At 42.9% G+C, this 22084-nt stretch overlaps 1 protein-coding gene across 4 annotated transcripts in view; it reads left to right on the top strand.

The window, feature by feature from the left end:
- Positions 1-22084, top strand: part of LOC147698471 (phosphatidylinositol 3,4,5-trisphosphate 3-phosphatase TPTE2-like) — a 308096-nt gene that overhangs the window by 69641 nt on the left and 216371 nt on the right. For all 4 annotated transcript variants that reach the window (XM_086935050.1, XM_086935048.1, XM_086935049.1 and 1 more), the window contains exon 3: positions 10139-10216. In XM_086935050.1, the coding sequence (XP_086791176.1) occupies positions 10139-10216 (78 nt within the window). The remainder of the gene's footprint in view (positions 1-10138; positions 10217-22084) is intronic.

The following is a 22084-nucleotide window of genomic DNA, read 5'->3' on the forward strand; positions in this document are numbered from 1 at the left end:
CCCGATTGGATATATCAAATAAATGGGATGGCTCAGTGGGTGACAAACTACTATTACATACTGGTTAATCCTGTGGCCAAAAGCGATATTGCTAGGATTTGGAGGGGAAGTAATGCTCCTACAGTCTCAGAGTGGTTTGGGGCATGGATCCCTGTGCGCTGTCTGAAGAATACATATACAGGAATCGGGATTGCCCATGTAAATATAAGTGAATATGACATAAATGGATATACCATTTACAATATGTTCTGCTCCTCAATCATACTTGAACATAAGACCCTGGATTCACCTGATTTCCTGCCTTTTATGTAATGACTGTTACTTGGAGATAAAATCTGTAAAATTGTTGATAACTTATGTACAATTATTGTGTGCTGTCTGGTCTGTGTACTACTTGTTGTTTGATGTTTTTTTTTAAATAAAGGAGCATAATAAAGCCTTGATCATCGTAATACTTGAGAGAAATTTAGGAACGGTGAAACACTCCTGAGGGATTGAAAAACAAGCATTGAATCCTATAGCAATTTCAGGAACAAGAGATAGCTGAGATTCTATCATGTCTCTTGGAATCTTATTTCTTCAAAGGAGTCAGGGGACTTGAGTAAGAACCCCATGGTCCTCCCTCCTCTATATGTTCAGCAACTCTACATTTTATCCATATACAAGATCCCTGTGAAATCTGCATACATGTGAATTTAAAATCTCAGTCCATGCCCATGCAGCAGATGAAACAGAGGGGTAAGATCCCAATTAAAGGACAAAGAGGATAGTGCGGATCCCTTAGGAACACCCACAGCACTGGTTTGTGGGAATGGAGTGAACAAACCCAATTATCCAGCGTGGTACCTTCCTGACAGGAAGAACTCATTGTATACAATGCCAAACTTCTGATATGAAAGTTGGACAATGATTATGGTATTGGTGATGGTCTTACATACCACCGACAGATTTAGCAGTAACCGGGTGCTGATACTGATGCCATCCACAAGTGTATTTAATCATTCAATACTGATAGTACCCCAACATTAGTTCTGAGAACAAGTTAGTTTTTAGCCTTTGGTTAATCAAGAAACAAATTCTCACGCACTACATTTGCGGTTGCCTTGTGGCTACTTTTTTCCAGTAATGTACCTGAGCCCTGTAGCAGGAACAAGGGGCAAAATGTGCTGGGTTTTCTTGGTTAAGTAAATTTATTTTCAGCAATTGTTGAACAAATGCTGATTTCAATCTTGAGGGAACTTGATCCGAACTCAAAAAGCTATGAATATTCTGTAGATTGTGAATGGAAGATCACAGTTGTTTGAGCCATGAAGAAACCTGTCAGTTTTCCAGAATTTCCGAACTTGTTAAAATATACCCCCAGATTCATCATTGTCATGTTTTGCGAGTCCTTAATAGCGATTATTAAGGAATCGCTATTAAAGACTCCCAAAACGGGATTCATGTAGAAATCGCAATATTTATTGCGATTCCTACAGCTTCAATATTTGCGATTCGCTAATTGCTAATTGCAAATAAGGAATGACTCCCCATTCATTCCGATGGGCCTAAAGGCCCATAGGAATGAATGGGGAGTCATTCCTTATTTGTGATTAGCAAATAGCGAATCGCAAATAAGGATGCGATTTCAAGGGTGCCAGGGTGTCCAAAGGACACCCTGTAGCACCCCTGAAATGGTAATGTACACTGGTGTTGCGCACACACATGTCCAAAGGACATGTGTGTGTGTAACATACAACTTAGAAAAATGCACTAAAGTGCATTTTTCTAGGTTTTCGCTATTTACCACGTAGTTAGACTTCGTGGTAAATAGCGGCCCCAGATTGCGAATTCGCAAGTTTTAAATGGTTCATGAATTGCATTTAAGGAATCTCAAATTGAAATTCCTTAAATGCAATTCATCGCAATTTAGCAATTTCTATAATTGCGATTTTTACATTTGGGATGATGAATCCCAAATGCAAAAATAGCGCTCGCAAAGGGCCAGATTCTCAGAATCTGGCCCTTTGCGAGCCGAATTTCCTTTGATGAATCTGGCTGATAGTGTGAGAGGAGGAGAAAAGTAAACTTATAAGGAATAGTGTTAAGGATTAGGTTCCAATTGGAAGGGCATCAGGCTTAGAAATTAAACTTGCTAACATTGCATCTCTTAACAGTCTGAACCTTATTTAGGAAGGTGATAGATTCTTCCAAATGACAGTAGGACTACACCTCATTGGAAAAGGTGGCCATGACATGCTGCCCCCAGTGTACCTGCCACCCACAAACCAAGTAGCGGCTGCAAACCCCATCTACTGGTTTATGCTTAATGCCTGGAAAGAGGCTCATAAACCTTTAGGAAATCCTCCAATATTGCACTACAAAACACAACTTTGGCACATTACAGCTGTACTTTTTGATGGGAAGGCATGAAACTGGGCATCCTTGGCTGAGAAGGGTGGAATGAATATACAGTGACGGGATCCTTAAATCATTATCTGGCCTCTGACTTGGAATTGGATTTCAGACCACATCAGGGGGTGTACCAGAACATTGGAGATACTGCCATCTTACTCATTACCTGCGAAGCGCATTGGGGCAACCCCAGGCAAACCTCCCTCCTCACCTGTCTTTCAATATTTCCAGCCCTGGACCAATCCTGAGGAGTGATCCCACAAGAAGACCACTTAGAAACAATGACAAACTAGAAGTATTCAACAGTGTCTGAGGCTGGTGCATGCAAACCCCTTCGTCTACCCCATACCCACACTTAGTGCACTAGTGTCCCCTCCAATGGAATATACAGAAGACAGGCCTGCCATGCAAATTTTTTCTGCTATTATTGTTAATTATTTTAGGTCTTGCCTGGGCCAGTGCATGCGCTGTCTTGTGAGACTTTTAGTACGGGTGCTTCAAAAAGCTGACCGCACGCTTTTTGTGTGGCCTAAAGCGTGCGGTTACACGCACGGTTTCACACACAGGCACCATCTGGCTTTCCTCTCTCGTCGTGGCTCATTAAGTGCATCGCTCGCGGGCCCCCTACAGCGCGCGCACATCGCACACCACTCGCCAGACGTGCCTCCTTGTTTTGAATGCTTCCTGGACGTTACACGCACACAAAGCTACCCAACAACAAACTACTGCGCTTTGCAAACTTCTTTGCACACTAAACAGACAGTTGATTTACGGCTTCTTTTTTGGTTCTTCATTTACTGTGACAAGCACGCGTGCGGCGTGTGCTTTAAAATATCTGCATTGCTTTAAAATATCAGCATTAGTGAATGTGCTTTAAAATATCTGCATTGCTTTAAAATATCAGCATTAGTTATTCACTTGTGCACTATTGGAGGAAGTTCTTTACCGCTGTATCAAGCAAAGACACTGTGTCACGGCAGCATTACTCAGCACCAACACAGCATCACTCAGCACCACCACAGCATCACTCAATGCCCCCGCAGTATCACTCAGCACCATCACAGCATCACTCAGCACCACCACAGAATCACCCAGCAGTGCCACAACAATATCTCTCAACAGCACTACAGCATCACTCAGCACCAACACAGCATTACTCAGCACCACCACAGCATCACTCAGTGTCACCACAGCATCACTCAGCACTACCACAGCATCACGCAGCACCACCACAGCAGCACTCAGGGGCACCACAGCATCACTCAGCACAACCACAGAATCACCCAGCAGTGCCACAACAATATCTCTCAACAGCACTACAGCATCACTCAGCACCAACACAGCATTACTCAGCACCACCACAGCATCACTCAGTGTCACCACAGCATCACTCAGCACTACCACAGCATCACGCAGCACCACCACAGCATCACTGAGCACCACCACAGCATCACTCAGGGCCACCACAGCATCACTCAGTGCCACCACAGCATCACTCAGCACCAGGGCCACCACAGCATCACTCAGGCTACCACAGCATCACTCAGCGCCACCACAGCATCATTCAGCGCCACCACAGCATCACGCAGCACCACCTCAGCATCACTCAGCACCAGCAGAGCATCACTCAGGGCCACAACAATATCACTCTGCGCCACCACAGCATCGCTCTGCGCCACCACAGCATCACTCTGCGCCACCGCAGCATCACTCAGCACTACTACAGCATCACTCAGCACCACCACAGCAGCACTCAGGGGCACCACAGCATCACTCAGCACAACCACAGAATCACCCAGCAGTGCAACAACAATATCTCTCAACAGCACTACAGCATCACTCAGCACCAACACAGCATTACTCAGCACCACCACAGCATCACTCAGTGTCACCACAGCATCACTCAGCACTACCACAGCATCACGCAGCACCACCACAGCATCACTGAGCACCACCACAGCATCACTCAGGGCCACCACAGCATCACTCAGTGCCACCACAGCATCACTCAGCACCAGGGCCACCACAGCATCACTCAGGCTACCACAGCATCACTCAGCGCCACCACAGCATCATTCAGCACCACCACAGCATCACGCAGCACCACCTCAGCATCACTCAGCACCAGCAGAGCATCACTCAGGGCCACAACAATATCACTCTGCGCCACCACAGCATCGCTCTGCGCCACCACAACATCGCTCTGCGCCACTGCAGCATCACTCAGCACTACTACAGCATCACTCAGCATCACTCAGGGCCACCACAGCATCACTCAGCACCACTACAGCATCACTCAGGGCCACTAAAGCATCACTCAGCACCAGTCACCACCACCACCACCACCACCACCTCAGCATCACTCAGCACCACCTCAGCCTGCTCTCAAAATCTGGTATCTGTTGATTCTCCCCTAGCGTCTGGCCGCTGCTAGTGTTATAATACAGTTACTAGTTGCCAATCTTCACCCTCCGATTGTGTATGGCCCTAAAAAAAAAGCTGTAACAAACAACAACCATTGGAATAGGCAGAAACAAGTTGCCAGCATTGCAAGAACAATAGAAAACTGAGGACATTTTTATTGTAAATACTTTTTTTAATATGGTTGTTCAGTTGTACATAATGCCTTCTTGGTCATATACATGGTAACACAAATGCTTTTGACACTTTTTTATTAAAACTTTTCAGCATGCTGCACAGCAGCCACACTTCTCTACAGCACAGCTTAAAGACATTGGCAAAGTCAATTGTTCTGGCTAAACACTTATAAGGCCCCAAAGGCGAGACATATTGTGTATGCCAATACTTGTCTTAGGATTCTCAGTTGTCTGATGTGCTGGAGCACTTACGTCATACCACTCAGTTCTACTCTCTCTAAGACCCCGATCCACCCTCCCCCACCACCCTGTTTTCTCACTCTGATACTCTCTCATCTTTCCCCTTCCCCCTCCCACCCACCTCTCTTTCCTTTATACCACTTGTGTAATATTTATGCTAGTAGACCCTTTGCTTGTCATCTGACCTTTGCTAACTGAAAGACCTTGTTCTCCTGATTCATGGGTCATCATCCTGTATACGTGCTTTGACTTCTTGCCTGTATTTACCCCTTTTGTTGCCACAATGCAAGGGTGTGCTTAACTCTAACTGTACAAGTGTATGTCATATTTGTAATTTTTAATACAAATAAACAAATGTTGCAAAAACAATGGGAAAGGGCTACCATAATTGATCAAAGATCCTAAAGTTGTAAATAACCCACATTTACCTATATCTTTTAGAATTGGTTAGTTTACATCTGTGGGGCCTCGCTGACTAGACTGTTGTTGAAGCTGGACTTTAGCAATGAGCGCTTTGTGTCACTCTCCACTTCAGTCTGCCAGGTTGATTTCCTATTGACATTGATACAGATATTATTCACAAAGGGCCTCATTACGTGTCCACCAAACCCGTGGTTGGGCTGTCCGCCAGATTAAGGGTTTCCTCCGGTATGGTGGGCTTTTTTTACGTTCCCACAGCAGTGTTAAAAAAAGGGCCCTGCAATGGGAACGCCAAAAACATTTCCTGCATGGTTTGGACTGTAAAGTCCATGCCATGCAGGAACAGGGGTGCATGCACACAGGGTGCACGCCTGGGCGCAGAGGCACACGGGGGGCCTGTTGGGCCACCTTTGTTTCCTCTCCGCAATGATTTTCATGGAAGAGGAACCGCCATGAAAGCAGTGGCAGAGAGGAAACTTGTAATATTCTTGGCGAGACCGCCAGTATATTGCTGCCTCCTGACTGCCACAACCCTGCCAGAGAACGGTGGTTCCCTGGCAGCTGTGGCAGGCAATGGTGGTCCGACCACCCTAATTGTAATAGGGTGGTCCGGAGGCCGCCACCACTGCACCCCCACAAGTCTGGCAGTCCGTGGACCGCCAGACTCCTAATCAAGCCCTTAATGTCCTTCTAATCCACACAGAAAAGTTAGAATAATATTATAGAGCAATTTAAGAACAGACTGGGTGGCATTAAAAGTGTTAAAAACGTCTTATTTTTCATTTTCAATAAATTATGTTACCTCAGCATGTATTTTTAGTTAGTCAATTCTTTTTTTTATTAAACACTATCCATGCCTATTGAATGCTGTTTGAAATGATACATTGACTTTACTTATGGAATAGTAATAGGTTTGCATTTTATGTAAATGATGGCTTCCCTCACTTCTTTCAAGCTCATTAGGATACTGGGATTTGTTTTTTTTTTTAAATATAGACTAAGATAGCTTTCGGAGAACATACTTTTCTTCTTCATTTGTTATTTTTGAAATCTCTTCCCAGTGGATAGCAAGTAAACTTAGGCATGTAAAGCTCTGTAAGATAAGCACACACAGCAAATATTCGCCAAGATCGAACCCTCCTTCTGTGGACAATCTAAACTAAAAACATAAACGTGTGGAGGGTCAAGGAGAATATTTAACGACCTGTCTGCTCGCACCCCTAGTCTCAATACAAAACACAACAAGAGCAGACCAGGTCTAGAAATGGCGTGTAACCATGACGGAGACCGCGAAACAGTCAGGTGTGTGTGTAAGCAAATGTTAGACCGTCTGCACAGCGCCAATGAGTAGCTTCAATCTTTAACTACTCGGCGTGTTTTTAATCCTTGACACTTAGACTTCAGTGCGAACATTCTCTGAGTCCTAGTAGTTAATTTTATCCATCACGATTACTCTAGCACTGCACTTTTATTTTTATTTTTCACTATTTGGCAAACATCATGGCTAGAATTTTGGCTTTGATCCCCGGCAGTATACGGTCGGGCGAGGTTCAGAGTGACCACCACCTCCCACATGATGAAATTCCACCACGAGGGTGGGCTGATGGGATGTGTCCTAGCTATTGTCTTAGCTTTAGTTACGCAATAACATTTGCTTACACACACACCTGACTGTTTCGCGGTCTCCGTCATGGTTACACGCCATTTCTAGACATGACAATCTAAACTACCCTAATCATGACAAAAATCACGCAGCCTGCAATCTGCTCAGTGGGTGCATGGAATATAAGAGAGATTTCAGCCAAAGCATTTCAGTTTATGTCTTTTTGGGAAGATGCCTTATGTGAGCTGCCTGCACCTTAGCAGCTTCTTTGCTTGAATGCTTGTCTAGCCCTGTGCTGCACGGACCTCTCAACATTATTTTTGCTTGCTTTTATTTTTCAGTGAGTGTGATTTTCAATGATGCATAAATACTTCCATGTAAAGTAATTCATATCTATTTGGAAATGTGATCATGGTTTTGCAGCATGCTTGCCTTTAGCATTAGGTGCCATAGCAGGTTCATTAACATAATTTGAAATAACAAATTGAATTAGAAATGTTGACACATTTGCATTTCCTGTGCATCTATTGGCACGCCTCCAGACCTTCTACAGTTTGTCTGCAGAACCCAGGAATCCCTTGCATCTTGGTGTGCAGGAGAAGCCCTAGGCGAGTTTATTTTTGAAGCTAAAGTTCAACCTCATCTCCTTTCTTGGACAAATTCAAGATTGCAAATTGATGTCTCGCCTAGTTGTTAGCTATAACCATTTGTTGCAGTAAATGCCATTTGAGCAGAATTTTTTCATGATATAAGGTAATAGTATGTTACTTTTAGCGTATGTAATATATTTCTATGGAAATAGAATGTGCCTTGGGTTAAAGTATTAATATAATTTCCAGAGCACGCGTAGTCTCAGAAGCTTCATTGTGCGAAGAACTAAAGGGGAAAACAGAAGAAATGCTCGGTAGAGACAATGAACAGAGTTTGTTTCAAGGCCTTTCTGAAAGCCATGTGGCTCTCCATTCCACTGATCACTGATTGGAAGTTGTGCCACATGTTGTGGGTTTGATGACAAAAGGAATTCCCTTCTTCCCTTGGTCGCTTACCCATGTCACAGTCAACAAATACTGATTTTCAAAATGCAATTTGAGAATAATGGCAAACAAAATGTACTCTCTGCTGGCTGCAAGTCAATGAAGAGCTCTCTTGACCACCAAGACATGGTCAAGCTTTTGCAAAATTCCAAACAACCCTAATCACAAAAATCTGTGCTCTGCTTTAACCTTCACCCTTCAGCATTGCGTCGTAGTTGATCACCACCCACAATGATCTTACTTTTGGGGCCAGTTTGGTTGGGTTGCACATGCTTGTGGGCCAGAGAGGACAGTCCTGCTGACAAAGGTTACTGCCCACAATTAATATCCTTGTTTCATCAACTTCTATTCTAAGGAACTTGCTTCTGATCCACTAGTAGCCAAACAATCCCTCAACCTCAATGTGGAGCTAAGGGCCAGTTTATCTAATGGATTAATAATAATCTGTGTTTCACCAGAATAAGCTACGGCTGTGCATCCAAACACCCTAATTGGATCAGACTGAAGGCACACATACATACATGCAAAAATACACAATAGTATTGGTTATAACACGGCACGGAGCTCTGCGAGTACAGAAGGAAGGGAAGTGCTCCATTAAAGATGACTTAGTCCAGGATAATAATACTGTGCCATGGAATCAGATCTCCTTCATGCCCTGGATCAGCTCTGCATGGCCCCTGGTAATAAAGGAACCAAAGAGATAGGGAATCATCTTCACCTTGAATGGAGGAAGCCTCATCCAGGGCCAGGAGCAGAGTGATCTCAGTGGAGTGCCTTGGCCAAATGGTCAACCGCTGTGGTTCGAAGTTATATGAATCTTCCAGAATTGTTGAAAGTTGATTAGTGAAAATCTTTCCTTGTATATTGCCAAAGGCCCATAATATCTTCATTCTTGGTAGGATTGGCAGGATCTAAATTACTTAAGTGAGTAGTGAACATTATGATTTTCAAAGAATCTAGTACTTGACCTGACACACGCTGCCTGGCTAGGGTTAATCAGTGCACCACCCAAGTGATTAATAGGAATTAATAACCTTCCTCATGTGCTGCAAAGCCAATATTTAAAAGAGAAAATTAAGTAATCAGTGGAAATTGATATGTTGGCTTGAGGGCAACAATTATCTGATTATTGGCAAGTGACATATTGGTTTAAAGGGCAATTGAGGGTTCATTTCAAACAATATTTAACAGATTAGAGGTTTTTGGTATTTTGACATGTGGACATTTCTCCTAATCCCCATTTTCCCCACACTGTGAAAAAAAATGAAGCTGCGGGAGAGTGAAAACTAAGAACTAGGTTTGTCTATAAAACTCGGGAATTCAAGTCACCTGAGTTTGCCGTGCGCAAAGGTGATGTGATTAAAAAAGTACAATTGATTAAATTGACCCGTGCTCCTTAATCCTGAGTGTCTTTTCCTGGATCTACGCTAGCCAGCAATACAGCATATATTTTGTATAGGTTGATGCAAGCTTATAGTTTTGCCATTGAATTCTTGCAAGGGTGATACATTAAATTGTGAAGTTTTATGGGGGGTTCAGCATCTTGTGCCACTAATTCTGTACTGCATCCTGGTCCGACCCCGGGGATTATTCAATTCCTTGATGTCCTCATTAACTATTATTTTGTCCCATAGTCATTCAAAATTCTATTATGCCTTATTTTGTCCACTCTAACATACTGCTAAAACAATTATGCCAGATACACAATTGCTTTTTCTCTATTACATGCATAAGAAAGCTACTCAAGGCTTCATGTCTCCTGCATCTGTACAGGAGGACAGTGTTACCTTTATATTGTTGTCAACACACAAACAATCTCACAAAGGGTTGTTGTGTTGTTTTTACAGGGAATCCATGACAGTGGAACAGAAAGTACAGATTGATGATGGGGCGCCAGAAGTTAACCATCCACCCACTTGGTACAAGTAAGTGACGAGCATGGTGTAGCATATTAAATCTGAATCTAAATTGTATATGGTAGACGCCTAACCAAAAAATTAAGGGCATTCAGCGGTTCAAAGAAAGGGGCTACAAAGGAGTAACTGAAATTATTATCATGCCAAGACATTTATACCCTCATTAAAAGCGCCCCAGAGGGGAATCTTTGGAGGATATACGACTCTGGTATTTTCTAACTAGCATGATGTCTCTGGGCCTGGTATTACAGGGTTCACAAACTCGTCACATGGTACTTTGTGGCTGGCGTTCACTGGGCCTGGAGATGCATGTGGTCCTGTGGAAGCCCTCCATTGCTCTGTTCTCTTCCCACCACTCACACCACAGACCTCAAAAACATAACTGCACCCATTTATTACGTTCTCCAAGGCTGAAAAACAGGTTTAGACCCAACATTCTCCTCTCCATCTTTCCTTCATAATCCCCATGTTTTAGCCCAAGAATACCAATATTTGGGAAACAAACACTTGAGCAAGAAACAATAAATAAAGAATGTACAGGCATACAAATATGTGAATTGACAGGTAGTAGACACTGTGATAACATTACATCTAATGACTTGCAAAACTACCAGTGTTATTATCACAAAATAATTTTTAATATTTTATACAATATTTAAAAATGTGGAATAGTCAATATCATAAAACTTGATTTTCTTGAACAATGTCCCATACAGTGATGCTCTTTCATAATCCTTGTTAGGCCCTCTTGAAGGAGTGATAGTATTGTGCTTTGCCAATTGTCATTTTGTTTATTTTTCTAATTCTATAACTGTATGACTGATGATTGCTTTGTAGAAAAGCTTACACTCAATACAGTACGCCTGTGTTAGTTAAAGTGACTAGTCAGTGTTTAAAAGCTTTAGATCTGATTGGATCAGAGGGGACGTTTCTGTCTGATACCATAGGACTCATCTGTATATGGTGAGACGTTATGCCATAGGAGCTAGGCCAGGCTTTTTATCTTGAAAAACATTTGTTACAGCCAGCAGGCCTTTAGAGACGAATTGTTATTACAATGTATTACTGGCTGTAGGCAGGTATTTCATTAAATGAGCTTATGGAAGAAGGCATAGGTTTTGGTGTTGCTAATCCCCTTTGTCAAAACCGGAGCATAAAGGATTTTCTCTGTGATAATCGTTGTTAGATCCTTTAGGGAGGGGTATTTTTGTCATTGTATAACTGTATGCCTGATGGTTGCCAGCTTGAGCACAATTTACATGTCATGTGTTGATCATGCTGATAAGCCATTCGTAAAGTCTATGGGCAGAGCCGCTGGGATTATGAGATGCTGCGTAATTTTCGGCATAATTATGGTTTTATCTCACTTTCACCATAATCCATACATAATTTGCCATTTTCAACAAAACTTTTTGTTATTAGCTCAATCGAGTCAAACATTACTAAAACAAAGAAAGGCCCATGTGTGGTACAGCACAGTTGCATATAATGTGCATAAATTAACTGGTCACATTTCAGATGTTAAATGCTACATTCGGTGTTGAATAGGTATTTATGAGATGACTTTTTCTCTAGGCTGTACTAATGTGCATTAAAATAGAAAACTATGAAAATAATACTCCCACAGAATATGCCTCGTTTTGTGGCATAATTTGCCTTTTTTCCTGCTCCATAATCTAATGAGCACTCCAGCATAATTTGGTCGTCCTGTTCCTGTTCTGCATACTTCCAGTGGCACTGGCTATAAACTATATTGGCTCTTTGAGAACAGTTATGGCAGAAGCCTGATTTACATATTCTGAAAAGCAGTATTTAAGGCAATATTATTTTACGTACTGGTTGTTAATACACTGTGCTACTGCTAACGCATGCAGGCAGATACTCTGTTACATGGAATCTCACGCAGGGCTCCAAAGATTTTGATGTAGGTGACCGGCTTGAGAAAACAGTGGGTCTAGAAGATTTACATTATAAATAGTCTTCTTTTAGGCTCTTTTAGGATACATTTCATATTGTTTTGACAACAGCAAGTTTGAACACATTTGAATAAACCCCAGAAACATATGCGAGAAGTTTTCCTTCGCTTCTGGCTACATTATTTTCTCGAGTATAACATCTTCATTTCCTTTAGGAGAGCAGGTAGAGGCCACTCCATATCTTAAAGGGCGCTATGTGGTAGTAAGTGCAAGGAAGAGTCTTCTACTGGGAATTAAAACCACAACAGTACAAACATTGTGGCCAGTCACTCATGCCTGCTTTCATCTTGACAATGGGTTAAATATTCCATCAGTGCAACTAAAGTGGGATCCTGATAGTTCACTTTGAATTCTGCCAATGAGGGACCCGACGCTCGTTGTCAGCGCCACCCTGAGGAAAGGGAGTTGCTTACAGGAAGCACATCTATAAAACAGGAGCCTGTTCTGGTCTCATAATAAGTGTTAGAGGTAGGTCTGTTTAAGCAAATATCTCATTTATTTGTTACGTTTATAAAGGCTGTTCAGCAGAACAGCTCCTTCCCTGTATTCCACCCATCTCAACACCTGACTGCCTCAGACTCCACTCTCAGCAGCTTTCAGTCAGCACCAGCATCAACATTCTGTGAGGACATCACTCCCCAAAAGTCTACTTTCCTTAGAATGCCTCCTTGACTGCATGACTTAAAGAAAACCACAAAGCGGGCCAGTGGTTTCACGTCTTTCAAATTGCTCTCCTACCAAATGCCCTGACTAAGTAAGCCTTTTTTGCTACGCTTTCTTCTGCATTGAGCTTCTGAAAAGATCAAAAGGTGAACAGATATTCTGGTTTACAAGTTTATTTCACAGGGTAATAATGGCAGTCGGTGTCAGGCCACTCAGGCCGTTTGCAGCACTTGTAAATGCTTCTGTGCAGCCATTGCAAATGTACAGAGACCACTAAAGTCAAGTGCATCTTCTTTGTTGTGCATTTCAGCTTCGTAGTAACTATGAAATATTTTGCAAAGAATTAAGAAAAGAAGCAACAACCCTGGCTTGTAGTAAATGACGCTGTCAGAGTGTACATTATAAATGTAAACAAGCATTTGCAATTCAATAGGTCTCGCATTTACACAAGTTTGAGCTATTGGCATTGTAAATGACAATGCCTTTTAGTTATGTTTTAAAAACGAAAACAAAAATAAAAGGCATTGTCATTTACAATGCCAATAGCTCAAACTTGGTTAAATGCGAGACCTATTGCATTGCAAATGCTTGTTTATTATCTGGTAAAAGAACAACTCCTCTCAGTGGCCATGTTGCTGTTCAGCACAGAATAGTATACGCAACAGGTAAATGTTTTCTTAAGAAGTTCCCAGTGAGGAGTAAATACCCATAAACAACTAATCTTGTCAAATGTATAGGTCTTGATTGAAGGTTAAGATTACAACCGAAGAAGACAGTCAGCCACCAAACTGCTCCTGACATCAGAAAGAAACAAGCATTGGAAATGCAATAGGTCTCGCTTTTGTTTGAGTTGGAGCTATTGGCATTGTAAATGGCAATGTATTTTTGTGTGTTATGGACTGTATGTATGTGGTGTATCGTTGAGTTATGTGGGCTGGATTGGATTAGTTGTGGAATTGTGTGGAATGGATTTGTGTAGTGGAATTGTGGCATAGTGTGCTGTGTAATTATGTGGATAGTAAATATGGGGTATTGGTGTAGTGGAATTACGTGGAGTGTTATTGTGTTTTAAGGTGTGTAATTCTGTGAAATGGTATTTTGTGTTGTGGAGTGTTATATAGTGGAGTTTATTTATGTGGTGTGCTGTGCAATTTTGTGATATGGTGTTGAGTTATTTGTTGGGATTTGGATATATGGGGTGCCCTAATGGACACTGATTTCCTTTAAGGATGGCAACAATGATAGAGGGTGGATTATAGCTCTAGAAACAAATGCGATATGAGAAAGCTAGTTGAAACTGGCCGCAGGCTAAAGTGAGAGCAGAAGAGCAAACAGTATAATATGCACTCATACCTTTCTTTCTGAAAAAGGCATTGTGTTGCCACATGAATGCAAGCGAATGGAGAGATACCATTGAATGCGTGCAGTTCTGCAAGTGTCTAGGTGTCTAGGCCACACAATTAAGGGAATAAGTTAAGGTCCACCTTTTAAGTTATCAGAAAGTGATGTACCATAAAATTGAAAATAGTTTTGTAGAAGAGAGAAATAACTCACAAAACGAAGACGCAAGGTGAGGGGCATCAGGTTAACCTGCTATTAAAGACGACAAAGCAGATTTCTATCCTTGCTTGTCAACAGAGAATACAAAATAAGGCAAACCCATGTGTGGTGTGGGTTGGCATATGCTGGATACTGCTCATTTTACCACTTTAATAATGCCGCGAGAAACAGTGTCCAATCATAGCATCAGATGGCAAATTATTCTGATAAGTGAGAGTGTGAAAGAGAATGACGGTACATTGTTTGGTTGCTGATGAGAATAAATGGGTAAACACATGCATGAAGTGACTACAACTAGGTGAACCTTCTCTAGATCTGAGCATTGATATTCAAGGCTTAGATTCAATGAGGTGGTCTGAACCAAAACAAAGATTTCGAAGACACCCACAGGGATCTATGGACAAGGTGAAGGGACTGGTGCAGTTATGCCCAGCACATGTTCTGTGGATTCCTGTACCAACAGAGCAGTAACAAACCTCTACATGCTGCCACAACACTGCGCCTCCTCCTCTCCTGTACTTGGGACATGATGTCCCTCCAGCCAGCGCCTTCTCACCGCTGATGTGCCCATTTCGACTGTTGTCCAGAAGGATGAGCTGAATTATGCCTTGGTATTAGGTTCTCACATGGCATACAGAATCCCAAAAAAGCTCACCATACACCCAAAGGGATTCAAGTGGCTGGATCTCACTGTTCCTGGGGCCTGGCAGTGGTACTTGTGGTGTTACGGCTACCTGCCGCACTACTGATAAAAATGTGCCTTAATAGTGATTAAAAAAAAATAATTCGAGCGAAAACACTATCATTAAATTCTTGTCCAAGTGCAAATATTAGGCTCACATTCAGCAGCATTTAAAAACCAATCGATAGCACAATAAAAACATACTTCTCTACTTCTAGACACTTCACCAGGATGGGCAAAATCCAAGATTGTATCAGAACCCTCAAAATAAATAAAATAAATAAATCGTCAATGGGCGGATTAGCAGTTCTATAATAACTTCATGGTGTCCACATCGCACCCTTATTCTTGAAACCTTTGCTGCAGTGATTCTCGAGGCCGGCGCTCTCCGCCATGGTGCTGCCTGCGGCTGAGGTTCAGGACTCCGAGGAGCTTTTACTGCACCCGCCGCCTGCCAGGAGGTGGCCGAGCCCCACCCTGCCCCCACCTTTAGCTCCTGCAGTAGGACACGGGTTGGACATGTTGGGTGTGGGTGAGCCAATAATAAAAGTGTGCGCCTACTAATACATTAAGCGCAGCACTCATGTTAAAGTTAAGTTGCGGTGCCCAGGGGCAGAATGGGAATGAGGGTCTTTAAGCTGCGGGCGCCATTGTTGACTGTGTGGGCCTGTGTACAATAATAGAAAGGCACGAGGGCGCCATGTTAGGGCCTTATTGATTTTTTTTTTTTTACATAAACGACGGCCCCTCGCATCGCATGCCGCCTCTTCTGAGCAGTGAAACATAAGGCATGCAGGGTTGGTTAAAAAAAAAAAGTGCGTTGCCGAAGAGCGTGTCAAGCAGGACCAAAGCAATTAAAGAAAACAGTGCTCCTAGGCTGTTATGAAAAGTTACCAAAAAGTTAAAGTGTGGCACGCAGGGGCAGGATGGGGTGAGGGTGTTTAAGCTGCGGGCACCATTGTTGACTGTGTGCACCGTGTACAATTACCGAAAGGCGCAAGTTAAAGATAAAGTGTGGTGTTGTGCTGTATGAAAAAAATATTTGTAATGCAATAGGTCTCACAATTAAATGCCAGACCTATGGCATTGCAAACAAGCGGCCGCCATTGTCCTGGCTCAATAAACAAAACATTAAAGTCCTTGTCGTGCGGTTCCGTATTGTGGATTGCATTTTGATATTTGCTGCAGGGTGATGGAAAAGTTATAGTGATTATGTCTTATTATTGGTAGCATGGGGCAGTATGAGTAGACTTGCAAGTGAGCCCAAGATAAATTCAGGAGCGATGTCCATGTCTTGCCACTTCGACCATTTGTTGCACTCACGGCATCCTGGTCTTCAATTTTCCTAAAGGAGACTCTTGGTTATATGTGAACTAATGGAGTGTGGAGATTTGTGCACAAATTCCATTGTACTGGTCACCAATTTTTGCATTTTTTTATTTTTTGGGTAAATTGCACTTTTCTCCAAAAATGTAAGTTCTGAGATCTTGAACTCGCTTTGATGTGAAAGGGTCGTCAGGTGTTCCACCCGCTTAGCAAGTCCTGTGATGAAGGAAACAGTCCAGCCACGGGTAACGGTCCAGTACTTTCCGAATTATCATTTTTCCATCTGTATCTATTCTGTGCACAATCACTAGCACGGGGTGAGCCAGCAGGCGTTCTCATGGAAACAAAAGAAGCTGTTTGGTTTCCAATAGCAGCGGTACTGCGCCCGCATCATTCATTACTGGCACAGCTCAAACGTCGCCTTGTTTATCCATATAATGCACTGTTTGCTGTAGTGGCCACCGAGTATGCTGCGCACTAAAGATGATCGAGTGGCAAGGAAGCGACCTGCTAGCTCTGTCTGGTCAGCTGTAGCACCCTCTTAAACACTAAAATAGAACCAGTTTACGCCGAAGAAGCAGTTTTGCCGGCGGGGGCGAAACCAGGAAGTCAGGCATCCTTGCCCGTGACATGGGTGGGGCCTGTGACGCGGCCGGAAGAGGCCGGTGATGCTCGTTGTTGCGGGGCTCCCATCATGGAGTGCCCCGCATGTGGAGATGCGCCGGAAAAGAGCATGGTGAGTGGAGGGGGGGATCTGTGTGTGCGCGCTCCGTGAGTGGTGGGGGAGGGGGGTACGTGCATGCGTGTGTGTGCCTGCCTGCCTGTGTGTATGCCTGGGGGGAGTGTGTGCGCGTGGGAATGTGTGTGCGCATGCGTGACTTTGCCTGTGTGTGATTGCGAGAGCATGTGAATGGCAGGCAGGGGATGTGCACAGCGCCGTGCGCGCCCTCGAGGGCAAATCGGAGACGGCAGAGGCTCGTGCATGGACACCGTCTCACATTCCCCCAGACACGCCAGCAAAGGTTGTCTTCGCAGACAAAGCATGCTTCGCATGCTTTTAGAGGTCTGCTCGACCTAAAAACAAGCCAAGCTAGAAATCCAGGCAAAGAATACGGAAGAAGATCAAAATGCTGAAAGCAAAAGCCTGGGATAAAAATAGCAGCAGAAAGCTGAGGAGTGCAATGACAAATAAGGGAACAAATGTGTTGTGATGCATCTTTTGCTTGTGACTGTCATTACTTACTTGATTACTTACTTACGCCTATTACCCTCCTGGGGTATAGGCTGTCAACCAGGACTCTCCAGCCACCTCTGTCTTGGTCTTTTCTCTGAATCTGACTCTAGGTGTAGCTCTTCTCCTTGTGTAGGGTGACCAGGGGCCCGATTCACAGAATTAACTTAAGACTCAAACCTAAACTTACTACTATTTTGGTATTCACAGAATGCACTTACTACTTTTGGCATTCACAGAATGAACTTACTACTTTTGATATTCACAGAAGTTAGGATTTTGTCTTAAGTTTGTCTTAAAACAAACTTAAGACAGGCTTATGTCTGTCTGTGATGTCCGTGATACTTCTGCGATTGAGGAGTGATTAGAGTAATGTGATACAGGGTTTCCGGTACCCTAAACGCGGACCGCCCAGGTGACGGCCTCTACCCGGACCGGATTCTTTTTGGTATATATATATATATATATATTCCAATTCTAATCCTGGTTGTTGACAACAGGAAACAGCCAACAGGAAACAGCCACACCAACGCGCTCTCAAATTTACGTAAGTATTTATTGGTAAAGAAACACATGTTTCGAACTTGCATTCTTTTTCAAAACTGTATAAATGTATATAGCTTAATTTTATGAGGCTTATATGTTATATATATATTTCTCTCATTTCAGATTTGGGTAAAAGGAAATCCACCTGCCACTATAATCTCAGTATGCTGGTCACCACCACTAGTATAGGAAAATAATATTATCAAACAGTAGTACTGAGAAATAACCAAAAATGACACAGGGCACATTCTTGACTGTTTTTTCTTAATTTATTCTTCTTTATTGAATTACTTTTTGTATCTCCTTACACTGCAAATATAGTATACAGCCAACATGTGTTTTGCACACACTGCGCTTCTTCAGGGCTATTAATAAAATCACACAAATATACATCAGTACTTTATCGTAAGGACAGTATATATTACAATTAATAAACCAATTACATCGTGAAATGAAAAATACACAGAAATAAAAAAATCAACCTTTCTCGTTGTTTGAGATAATTATTTCTAGAATTGACATTTTAAACTGGTTGTTTAGAAATTATCCCGCTAAGTATCAGCCATACATTCATTATACAAATTAAGCACAAATGTTATAGCAAAATCAAGACCTACCCAGATAAACACTTTTGGTATTTTGTGAACAGCCCTGAAGAAGCACAGTGAGCGTAAAAAACTTGTTAGTGGTATACTTTGTTTGCTGTGTTAAGAGATACAACAAATAATTCAATAAAGAAGAACAAATTAAGAAAAAAACTATGCAAGGATGTGCACTGTCATTTTTGGTTATATCTCAGTACAATTGTTTTGTAATATATATGTGTGATCAAGGCACCCTTGTGCTGAAACGCGTAGCGTTACCTCGTGAATAAACCCTTTCTAGCTGCACCTTTCCGAGTGCGTGTTTTTGCTTATCAAAGCAGTTTTTCTTGGACATTTATATATATATATATATATATATATATATATATATATATATATATATATATATATATATATATAATATTATCTACATACTGTCCTTCCCCTCATGCAGGCTGCTATTGAATCTGGCTTAGGGTGATCGGACACGAATTCGTCCTTCGTTAAATCCTGCTGTGCTGCCAGCGAAAGGCAAGGAGACACAGCAGGTGGCTTATTAAACAGCTCATCTTATGTTCCTGTGTTAAGAGAGGGTCAGAGGAAACGTGAGCCTGTACCACACTTTATTAATGTGCCCTTTCACCCGACCCTCTCAAATAACTGGACATTTCTTTGTTGTAGAAAATAGTGTTGGGACAGTCAATGGAAAAACACGACTGTCCAGACAAATCCGGGACATCTGGTAACCCTATCCTTTAAGTTAGCCTTGAGGCTTCAACGCCAGGTGTTTCTTGGCCTTCCACTTTTCCTTTTTCCTTGAGGGTTTCAGATCAAGCCTTGCCTGGTGGTGGTTTCCGCGAGCTTGCTGAAGGTATGACCTGTCATGCACACACCTAGTCCCTAACAAAGAGACGACACTTGAGCCGATGGTGGACCTTCTATACCTCTCAGACCGTGCTAGATCAAGGGACCAGGCACCTTAATCATGCACTGCCCCAACGGAGAAGGGGGATAGGGATAAAATAAAAAAAGAGACTTGCGGTACTGGATCTGCTCAGCAGCTGTGCAACTCTACGTGAAAGGATTTGGCACTCCCGAAACCTTCTGTGTTTGTGAGGTAGATTCTGCACTGGACTAGGACCTCAGGTTTTGAGAAGCTGCAATACACTGGGAATAACAAGGGGAGACAGTTACCATCAGTGAACTAACAGGCCTCATATAATGATCATACCTCGACTTCAGTAACATACACTTACAGTCTACATTCAGGAACACAGAATGAGAGCAGAATAACCAAAATCACAGATTGGAGTTCCTGGCACTCCCTAGAAATCACTCGAAATACAGATTAGAGTTTCCTGCACTCCCAAGGATCAAAACGAAATACAGATTGGAGTTTCTTGATCTCCCAAGGATCAAAACGAAATACAGATTGAATTTTCTTGCTCTCCGACAAGGATCAAAACGAAATACAGATTGGAGTAACTTGCATTCCCAAGGATAAACTAAAAAATACATTTAACAGTCGCTCTTGTGTGCTTTCTCTTGTCACAGCTGTTCATCAAAGAAACACATGCGTTGGGTCTTAAGTTCTTGCGCTATTACAGTTCAAGCGCCAAGTTCAAAAGAAGTGACTGTAGAATGGAAACACCTGCAGTCACAAGGATGGCCTGGAGATAATGTTTAGAGTCTTGAAGATGCTGATCACTCATCCTTGCCTACACTTTAAAAGGATTAGTGCACACTAACCTGATACCAAGTACTTAGACTTGTTTTCCAGTTTGTAAAACATTCGAAGAAGATCTTGAGGCCTTGACGCAGGGAGTCGCAGGGAAATAGAAATCACGGTGCAGCATGCGGAGATGATGAAGACGTCAATAGAGCTGAGACCACTGGAACCACAGTACAACTTGGACTGAGGAAGACTAGAGCGCTGCTTGATTCAGGCTGATTCTACAAGTGAGGGAGACGGGTGGAGCATGTTCAAGCAGGGAACAAGTGTTTGGGTGCAGCTTATGTACCATGTAGGGACACCAATAGAAGTAGCTGGCTCACATGTGGCATGTGGAGCATGTGGAAGACTGGAAGGTTCTCAAAGACCCCTTAAGGAAACACATATTTGTACAATAGTTTGACCCTTCAGGAAGGGCAGGTGCAACTTGGCGGATGAAACCAATTAAGCAGGAAATGGATGTATCATTTTCACTCACATGTGTACAATGGAAAGCCACACCAAGGCCCTAGCAACAGCGGGTGCAAGGTACTCTGCTGGTTAACATGTTCTTGGGAAATACTTGGCAGACTCCAGTGCAATGGATCCTAGGGCTCTGGGGAATATCAGCCATGGCAAAATAGCAAGCCATTAAATGCCAAAAGAGGAATACAACATAGGCCATCTACACAGAGGTTGCAGGAGGGGGTTCAGGAGGGGGTCGTGACATGACCGAACTAGCCCCAGCATCTTTTCATGATTTTTTAATGGACAGGGAGATGGGAAGTCTACTGCCATAGGTTCTTGTTGCTGGTGGGGTTTGGCCAGTGGATTTGGAGGATGGTCCTCAGACAGGTGTTGATGAAGGTTTGGACTTTTTTGGTGTTGGTCACTTTTCATACAGAAGGAGTGATTTTATGTTGGTGTTAAAAAGCCTGGTCTTGGTTTGTAGCGTTAGGTCCTTGGAGGTTCAGATCTCCTTAAGCTGAACGAAGGCGCCCATTGCTTTTACGATTCTTGCCTTGACGTTGCGCCTGTGCTGTCCTGCTTGTCTGTGACATTGCCCAGGTAGGTGAAGGTCTCAAACTCTTCCAGTGCATCACCTGTAAGAGTAGCTGCTACTCTTCTGGCCCTATTAGCCTTCAGGATCTTTGTTTTTCCCCTGTGGATGTTAAGGCCAAGCTGTGCTGAAGGGACTGTCACATTGTTGGTCTTCTCTTGCATCTGCTGATTGATATGGGAGAATATGGGCCAGGTCGTCTGCAAAGGGCAGGTCGTTGAGGTGCATCCAAGGAGTCTCCTTAATCCCATTCCTTCTCGCTGCTGTAGATGTCTTCTTGATTCATGATCCAGTCTATGGCCAGATGGAATAGAAAAGGCGCGAGCAAAGAACCCTAGCAGACTCCCGTCCTCACATGACAGACTACAGTAATCTGTCCTCCATGAACTATCCTTCGGTCTATTCCCTTGTACGAGTCCTGGTGTGACTGTCATTGGTCCTAAAGAAATAAGATGGGCGATTTCTGTTCTGTCTCTAATGAGGTCACCAAGTACCATCTGATTCACCTCTTGTATCTCTCTCCCTTTATGATGACTCC

Source organism: Lissotriton vulgaris, chromosome 8 (assembly GCF_964263255.1).
Source record: "Lissotriton vulgaris chromosome 8, aLisVul1.2, whole genome shotgun sequence".
Taxonomy (NCBI): Eukaryota; Metazoa; Chordata; class Amphibia; order Caudata; family Salamandridae; genus Lissotriton; species Lissotriton vulgaris.